The 10,000-nt window shown below is 39.4% G+C and overlaps 1 protein-coding gene across 1 annotated transcript; it reads right to left on the reverse strand.

Moving 5' to 3' along the window:
- Nucleotides 1–4,581: 4,581 nt before the first annotated feature.
- LOC123502953 (cysteine-rich hydrophobic domain-containing protein 2-like) lies at nt 4,582–7,522 on the reverse strand. The gene is made up of 5 exons (XM_045252246.1): nt 7,422–7,522; nt 6,816–7,026; nt 6,024–6,162; nt 5,318–5,372; nt 4,582–4,729 (listed from the first exon to the last, which is right to left on the reverse strand). The coding sequence occupies exons 1-5, from the start codon at nt 7,520–7,522 to the stop codon at nt 4,582–4,584; spliced, it is 654 nt and encodes a 217-aa protein (XP_045108181.1).
- Between the last annotated feature and the right edge of the window lie 2,478 nt (nt 7,523–10,000).

Consider the following 10,000-nt stretch of genomic DNA (forward strand, 5'->3'; position numbering starts at 1 on the left):
AAATCTTCCTTTGACATGACAGAGTGCACATCTTTCTATGAAGTGCACACGTTTCTGACATGGCACACTGCACATCCCTCTTCCTATGACTTACTGCACATCTTTCCCTCCAGAGCACTAGTAACTGTCTCACCACACACCTTCACCACCCCAACCATCACTGCTACAACAAAAACAAGACACACAAACTATGCCTATAAACAGGAGACAAAAAACAAGACTATACATAAAACCAGGAGTTGTGTTGATAAGAAGAGAAGCAAAAAGAGCCTCTGGGGTGAATACCGTCCCTAAAATTTAGAAATATCATGAGTAACATTGGCTCCCTCAGGACAGACACACTCCTGGGGTTGACTGAGTGCTGTGGAGGCCCAGGCATGGCACCAGCATCACCACACAGTCATGACAGGGCTGGGGTGGGCTGGGCGGGGCTCCACTAAGACACACACACTCCTGCCGTCTTTGTCTTTGTGCCAGCGGTGGTCCCCCTCGTCCTGGGAGCCTCTTGTGCCCGGCGGTGCTTGAGACACGGCAGTCTTACGGTACAGTGGTGGAGGTGCACAAAGAAAGGTGATATCCAGTGCTCAGTGAACACAGCACTTAAGCATAAACTAGAGTAAAAAAATGTCTAAAGGCAATATTATTCAATAGCACTTGGGATGACTAGGATATAGAACCCATAGTACAGACTGTTGTGTGTGTAATATGTACACAGGCATAGATGCATGTATACATGTATACATATTATACACAAACACATATATCTATATATGCATATAGGTATATATATCTTATTTGTGAACTTGACATGCATTTCAAAGGTACAGTCAGGGCCAGAAGTCACCACAGCAAGGCATTCACTCCACTGTGTCCTGCATGCTTCCCTTAGCCCCAGACCTGCCACACCCACACACCCGCACCCTCACAGCGCCTCACCACATACACCTGCCAGCCCAGGGCCTCGGGACGCAGGACAGCACTCAACACAGTGACAGTGAGCGCCATCTGCTGCTCCGCCTCCGACCCTAAGTGTACAATGTAAGCAAATCTTGTGACTGAATCAGCTTGGCACACTACACACAGTTGCACCAGACCAGGGCAGCGAGAACAGTGCGTCGGCGAAGCGGTCGTGTCCTCGGCTGTCACTGAGGGCCAGGCTAGTCATGGGTGGAAGCACAGCAACACTCACCATCAGTGCTTTCACTTCCCTTCAGTCTGACATCCTGATCAGCTCATGGCCTTACAGAACATGACTCACAGCTGATCACAGGACTAGACTGAGGGAACACACAGCAGAGGTAAGTGTGTGTGTTATTTGACTATTAGTACAGTTGTCCCAAGCAGCGATGTCAAAAATAAGTTAATTTCACGTTCATAAATAGAGCAGAAATTGATGTTGTAATAGACTGGTTGATGTTTTAGCGTCTCACACAGACTAAGAGAAACTGGAGATGTAATAGGTGAAGAAAGCTGTCTGATAGTGATAGACTGAAATATTTTGCACAATGGGAATCAATATACACCTGACTTGTTTACATTAAGAGCTCCACACAGACTTAGAACTGTGACTTGTGGGAAGTGAAAGAAGCTGACCAATACAATACTACTCTGGTACAAAACATTTAGCATAGAAAATGAATATAGGTACAAATTAACTGCTTTACATTGACGCATAACTAGAGATGTGAAAAATGAGAAAAACAGTTTGATAATTCTTTACCCTTGAAATATTTAGCATCTGACATCACTTCTTAGAGCATCTGTACTTCCTCGCATCCCCCAATCCCTATCACTAGCCTGGACACCCCCTCCTCCTCTCACTCAGGCTCATACACTACTCCTATACACTCTCACTCAATACGGCGGTGTACGCGTTTGAACAGACATCACTCATCACTATTAATTCTCACCATACAAAACTCGCTAAATAAACTTCTACATACAGGAATTATATAACATTATTTCTTTTGAGTTTTAAAATGTATTAGATCCTTTGTTTTATCTTTCCAGCGTCTCTATGCTTTGCCCACGACGAACAGAGAAAATGTGGATAAATGAGACGTAATGTGGAAACGGTGGTGATGAATGAGGAATAAGAGGAAGGAAAGAAAGATAAGGGAATGATAAAAGGAAAGAAAGATTAATGAATGAAAGGAAAGAGAGATAAGGGAAAGACAAAAAGGAAAGAAGGATAAAGAAAGAAGAGAAAGTAAAGAAAATGAAAGGAAAGAAATATAAAGGAAATAAGAAAGAAGGAAAAGAAAATAAAGTAAAAAAAAAACTATGCATAATTATTTTCCCATTTTCCTCCTCAACTACAATTTGTTTACATACTTCCACTCTTAGGACTTACTTAATATAAACCTTACCTTACCTAACCTAACCTGACTTACAACTAAAATATAGAAAGAAAATGAGAAAAACAATGCTACATAAACAGAAAAAAAAAACATTAAGTAGTCAGAATATTTTTTAAGACCAGTGTAATCTTAGAAGGTAAAAAGAAAAAGAAAAAAAAAATGAAAATGAAATAGTTACAAATATGAACCTAAAATGAAGATAATGAACATCCTAAAAAAATAATAATGACAATAAAGTTAGTCGATCTGCCTCTTGTGTGTGAAAATGAGATAACATGAAGATAATAAGATGGGAACAGCGATGATGAAGAGATAAAAGAATATGAAGAAGAAAAAATACAGCAAAATAAACAAGACAAAAAAATAAATAAAATGCAAAAGAAGAACCAAACATAAAGAAAAGGAGGGAAGAAGATAAAAACAAGGAGAAAAAAAAGGAAAATAAAATAATAAATGGAAAAAATTGAGGAAAATGAACAATAGACAAAAAAAAAAAAAAAATAGAAAAGAATAAATCCATATAAACAAAAGGAAGGAAAAGATAAAACAAGGAGAAAAAACAAGGGAAAATAAAACAATACAAGGAAAAAAATAAAGGAAAATTAACAATAAACAAACAAAAACAATAAAAAAAGAACAAATCCATGTAAACAAAAGGTGAGAAGATGAAAACAAGAAGAAAGAACAGAGGAAAGTAAAAAAACAGAGTGAGGAACATGAAAGAGGGTAAGAAAAGTGGAGAGACTAAAGATATAGAAAGCTTATATTTAGTGTAGCTTTTCCTCATTTCTGGCTCATCCTGAACTGCCTTCCTCTCACTACACAGAGAGTGACAAACAAAGAGAGGCAGTGAAACAAAATGAAAGATAGAAAGATAGGCAGTGAAACAAAATGAAAGATACAGTGAAACAAGAGAAAAGATGGACAGTGAAACAAAAAAGATAGGCAGTGAAACAAAATGAAAGATAGAAAGATGGGCAGTGAAACAAAATGAAAGAGGCAGTGAAACAAAATAAAAGATCAGCCAAGACACTAACAGAGGCATTTGGTAACATGAAACATCACAGTCTTGTCAATGATATACTTGTACGGTTCGTCAGTACCTGTGAAATGCCGTTAATTGATCAAAGGCGTGGATTTATAATTGTTATGTACAGAGTCCAAATACAACTTCCCTCACGTCACATTTTCTATTTTGCATTTCCCTGATGAAGAAAAATATACAAATCTAAAAAAAATGTTGTACCTCAAAACATCCAATGGCAAAGAGAAGCAATATCAGTCTTTCTGCCTTGCAATCACCAGGTTATGAAGTGATCAGGTAACCAAACACACAAATGCAACACACAAGCACATACAAAAACAAAGCACCAGTATTGCTTGCTAAAACACACACACACACCTCTTACTAATCCATTCCACACACTCATAAACTTTCCTTTTACAAATCATCTTAACATTTCTGCACATTAGCTTCTACTTTGACATAAACCTACTGCTGTCCTCACCACCAATCATTCTCTCAATCAATATCCAATACAATTATGCAGTGAAGAGACAAATATTAATGTACACTTTCTCTAAAATGAGCAAATTACTTCTTCATCTTTTAAAGCACGTTTTTCTGTGAGTTCTTGAAGTTGAAGACAGGAGAGGTAGTAGTGGTGGTGGTGGTGGTGGTGTTACAAAAGTCCAGAAGTGTTGTCCCCAGTGTTACTCCTATCTTGTATACTGACAGCAGGTAATATCTTTTTGCATGAAGGTAGGCTGAGCACTCCATGTCTTTTGTTATCATAGCAAGACATTCTCTCTCTCTCTCTCTCTTTTCAGCCTACATAGGGTTGCATTCATTCTGGGATGTAATAGTCTGAAGGGCTGCATATTAGTCTATATAGTTATCTTCATAAACCTCCTCTATTCACCTTAATTTGCTCCTGTCTCACAATCTCCTGTACAGAATCTTGAGAAAATGAGCCATACTGTACAAGACCTTAACCCTTTCAGTACCATGACACATTTTCACCTTTGTCTTTGCTTGCTAGTTGATTTTATGTGCGAGTAGCTTCAAAACTCATGTAGGGGATAGAATAGTGAAGACTGACCATTAATCTTCTGAACTCCATAGACGCTTCCTAATGTAAATTCTCAAATCTTACCCAAACTTGTGGTAAAGATGCATCACAGTACTGAAGGGGTGAAACTCATGTACCTCCTCTATTTTCTATGCAAGTGTAGTGTTCTCTTGGTGCTGCCCTGCCTGTGCCTTGTGACCTGTGTAGTGTGTGGAGGCTTCAGAGGAGAGAAATGCACTGTGGTATGGCTGGGTGTGGGTGTAGGTGTGAGGTTGGGACCACGGGGAAGGCAGGGAGCTGTTAATGAATCACACACACCCTTTCATGTAGTACAGTAACACACACTCACACACACAAGCACTCAGATCTACAGTCGGTGATATGTCAACCCTTTCAGTGTGTTTAAGGGAGAGGGGCAGGTAAGGGCAGCAAAAATCACATGCCTATTGACTCACACGACACACACTCGCGCTGTCACTTCACGACAAATAGACAGGTAGAAAAGGTTAACAGGATTCATGAGTGGCCTGACTGACTGCCCATTTTAAAATATAGTACCACTTTCTCTCATTATCTTGTTTTTATACCTTTTTTTTTACATCCTACGGTGAATAAAAAAGAGTGATGAAGCATTTACAGTGACTGACCCGTGTTACAATATGTGTGTGTGATGTGATACTTACAAAGGGAGAGAGAGAAAGACAGAGAGAGAGGGAAAAAGAGAAGGGGGAGACAGCAAGGATGACAGAACGATAAGCCACTTCTATCATTGGTTCTGGGTGAGCTAAGATTAAGTTAGTTTAGGTTTCAATTCATAACTTGCCCCCTAAGAACAGAATCTCCACTTGTTTCTATCCAGCTCTTTCATACATCTCTCACTCTCACCTCACTGAGTTCTCTTCTGCCACACTCACACACTCACTCATCTGTCTCTCATTCTCTGTACACAGCCAAACCTTAAGATCGAGCCCCTTAAACACTCAAGCTGTCATTCACTACTTCCATTACACACTCCACACACAGTCATGCATTTGAACATCTATACTACCCTAACCTAACCTAACTTAACCAATCTTAATGTATCCTAACTTAATCTAACCTCTTCTAATGTATACTAACCTAATCTAACCCATTCTTAAATACCCAACATTAACCTAACCTAACCTAACGTAACCCAACCCAGTCCAAAAATGTGAGCTTATCTTCATGTAATCGAGGAACGGGAAGTTTTTTTTGGGGAGGATGAGCTGGTACCAATTGTGTGACAGCAGCACCTCACAAGACAAGGCTGGTGAACCCCTGGAGGTGGCCGGGGGAGGCAGTGGCGGCCCCCCAGTGCGGCACGGTGTTGGGTGTTGTACTTGACTCACCCCGTGGGAACAAATGACAAACCCCAATGACGAACCCCAAGACAGACAGACCCCCAAATGTTTGGTTATGAAATAGTAGGCAAAATAAATATGAAAATGTGTCCTGATACTGAAGAAGTACATATATAGTATATATATATATATATATATATATATATATATATATATATATATATATATATATATATATATATATATATATGAAAAAAAAGAAAAAAAGTGATGTCTGGTCAAATCACTCACATATTCCATGAGGGAGGAATTATCACATCTCTGTCTAGTGAGTCTCCAGTGAAGGCCAAGCTTGTGGTATAGGTTGGTGTTTTCCGCCTCTAAAGTCTTCTCTATTGCATTTCTCGTCTGCAAAAGAGGCACTGTAAGACAACAAAACCACAGAAATGAAACCTTGCCTTCTTTTTAACTGACGGCAGAGTGGCACTCATTCCCGTGTTTGTGTAAGCCTTGGTGATCTCACTGAGCCAAAACAAAGCTACAGTCACCAGTAGTTGAAGGACACTGACTGGCATGTAAGTGGCCCTTCATGTTTAGTTGTTTTTGTTGCCCTGGGCCAGATTTCCCCTCTTAGCTACGTAAAAAGAAGAAAAAGAAAAATAAAAGACATTTTTCCTTTTAGTTACATAAAAGAGAAGAAAAAAAATATGTATTTCTCTTACATGAAAATGAAGATAGAAAAGAGACATTTTTCCTCCTACAAAAAAAAAAAAAAAATGAAGATAAAGACATTCCTCCTCTTACACAAAAAAGGATGAAGAAAAAGACATTTCTTCTCTTACATAAAAAGGAGAATAAAACAAAAGAGACAGTTCTCTTCTTGCATAAAAAAAAAAGATAAACCTGTACATCAAATCAAAGAAAACAAAGACATTACTCCTCTTACTTGTACATAAAAAAGAAAATTCCTCGTCTTATATAAAATAAAAGAAAAGACAAAAAAGAGAGACAGAGATAGAGAAAAAAACAAGGTAAACCAGACATAGACTTGCAAGACACACCCGTTTACTGAGGCAGATGACGGGCCAGAGGGAACAGCCGCAGGTACAGAGGCAGAAGCAGCAGCCACAGAGGAGCCAGCGGGCGGACACAGGCAGGGTCTTCCGCAGCACAGTGTTGACCCGCCCCACTGACCCGGCAAACTCCTCTGGGGCCAACCTTCCTGTCAGAGCACTCGGGAAGTCGCGGCAGAAACGATTGCAAAGTCCAAACCTGAAAAATAAAGAGATGGGTTATTATTTTTTTTTCTTTTCCTTTTGCTGTTTTTTCCCTTTTTTTCTGAGACCGAATTAAAAAAAAAAAAAGTTATGTTCTTATTTTTTCATTCTTTTAATGTGATTTTTTTCCCATTTTTTTGGGGTCCGAATCTTAAAATTGAAAAAGTTACATTGTTATTTTAATCTTTTGTTTTCCTTTCGCTGTGATTTTTTTTCTTTTTTCTTATTTCTTTTTGGTCTGAATCTAAAACTAAAAAGGTCAGTTTTTTATTTTCATGTTTTATTTCTTTTGCTGTGATATTTTTTAGTTTCCTTTCTTTTTTCAGCCTAAACATAGAAAAAAAAATACATTGTTATTTTATTTATTGATAAAGTTGGTCCCAAACTGACCAGCTCTCGACTAAAAATGTTTTCATGTGGCTCACTATTTTTCTGTCATTGTCTTTGTCCCCTGTTAGTCCTGGTAATGTGACAAAAGTGACATCTGCCATTCTTTTTTAAGTGGTACCTAGTTGTCATTAGCTACAGGTGCCTCTGACGTATCAGTTTGCCTGCGATCCACACTCCACCTTCCCGTCTGTCCCCCACTCCGTCCCCTCCCCCATGTTCCTCATATCTCCGCCTCCACCCCCCCTCCCACCATCTCTATCTATCTATCTCTCGCGCCGCTCCGCTCAGTACCTATCAGCTGAGATACTCGTCTATTTACTCTTTATTCTTTAGGCTCAGTCTCCATTCCACCTAATATTTTTCCAGCCATGGATTGCTGTGTGAGCCTGGAAAGCTTGTATCCCGGAGTAACAGTTTGTAAGCTCTCAGCCCAGACACTACGGCAAAGGGATTCATTAGTGCCTTTAAGCGTTTCTCAAGAACTGAACAAAATTATTACACAGCAATAGTTAACTGCTGTGTGTCTGTGTTTGTGTGTGCGTGTGTGTGTGTGTGACCTGTCTGGCCTGTAATGATTGAGAGATGAGGCAGATAATGGCTGAGAGAGAGGCGGCGGGTCAGGGGATCGGTTTGTTTACGTTTTCAAGATTGAATTATTTGGTTTTATAAGTATGTGCAGGTGTTAGTTCACTGATATGTTGTCCTGGAGGTTACCAACGTTAGGTTATGACATGGCACCACCGTGAAATGATGACTTACACCAATATATTACTTACGTTGGCCAAAGACTGCTCGGCGGCGGCTGTCCGTGTCACTAGCAGGCACCCACACTCCACTGTCCACTTTGTGTCCTCAACCATGTTTAAATAGTTAACCTCTGATTACTGAGAGGCTACACACACAATATTCTCTTCGCTACTATAGATATCACTATTATCGGTATCTTCATCTCCACCAGTCACTGTCCCTCACTGCCAGCGCCTTGTCCTGCCAAGACCAGCGCGGCTCACGGTAAACTGGCCGGCCGCCGCGCTGACTACGGCAGGTTGTCAGACACTACACATGAAAAAAAAAAAAAAAGGACAAACCTGCTTTAAAAAAAAAAAAAAAGGACATTTGCTTCCAAAAAAGGACAGCACAACAAAAAGAGTGTGTATTATAATATATATATATATATATATATATATATATATATATATATATATATATATATATATATATATATATATATATATATATATATATATATATATATATATATATATATATATATATATATATATATATATATATATATATATATATATATATATATATGTGTGTGTGTGTGTGTGTGTGTGTGTGTGTGTGTGTGTAATTCACTGTTTAATCAGCTGCAGTCTCTGACGAGACAGCCAGACGTTACCTTTGGAACGAGCTCAGAGCTCATTGTTTCCGATTTTCAGATATGCCTGAGACCAGGCACACACCACACACCGGGACAACAAGGTCACAACTCCTCGATTTACATCCCGTACCTACTCACTGCTAGGTGAACAGAGAGAGAGAGAGAGAGAGAGAGAGAGAGAGAGAGAGAGAGAGAGAGAGAGAGAGAGCTATTCCATTCACGTGCAGCGATACAAGTGGAAATATGTAATAGGTGAAAACAATTTGATGTGTAGGCATTGTTTTCAGTAAGATCTCAAGCATACACAGTGACTTGCATACACTTATTCATTGGGGTTAACTAGTATCAAAGCTATTTAGGGTGTGCGTTGCCGTAACCCCTTCAGTACCAGGACGCGTTTCCCTATGCATTCTGCTATTTGGTGATTTTATACAGCTTCAGAAACTTATGTGGGGGATTAAAATAGTGAAGACTCCAGCCATTAATCTTCTGACCTCCATAGACCCTTCCTAATGTCAATAAAATCGCCTAATCAAACCCAAAAATCAATGTAAAAGAATTGCGAGGAACCTTGATTTGTTCTCGCCAGCCACTCCACGAACGACGATGGAAAGTGGAAACATGTCGGGTGAAAACAAGGCGCTGTGTTGTTACTGTTGTCGTCCATAAACTCTCAATCTATCTCTGTGGGCACTGTTGTCATTAAGATCTCCAGCACTGAATTACCGCCATGCACTCAGTTATGGGCGTCTGAGTGAGTCGAGTCTAATCCCTTAAGTGGCATTTTTACGATAGTTTGTGTGTGATTAGATGATTTTGCTTACAATAAGAAGGGTCTACGGTGTCAGAGATTAATGGCCAGTTTTCACTATTTTAATCCCCACATAAGTTTGTGAAGCTGTATAAAATCATTGAGTAATAGTCAGAATAAATATGAAAACACGTCATGTTACTGCAGGGGTTAACACGGCGGGGCGAGGCGAGGCGATAGAGGCACCTTGCTTTGCTCCGGGCTATGTGTTTCCTACATATAATAGCTTCCCCTTGATCAATAAGCGCTAAAAATAGGACACATTTCGCTATAAGCTATTACTTGCAATTTGTGTTGACAGACTAGGATAATAAAGAGGGACGCCAGAGATTAAACGTATACAGAACGGTGAAATAACGAGACACACACACACACACACAC

The sequence above is a fragment of the Portunus trituberculatus genome, chromosome 13 (assembly GCF_017591435.1).
Source record: "Portunus trituberculatus isolate SZX2019 chromosome 13, ASM1759143v1, whole genome shotgun sequence".
Classification (NCBI taxonomy): Eukaryota; Metazoa; Arthropoda; class Malacostraca; order Decapoda; family Portunidae; genus Portunus; species Portunus trituberculatus.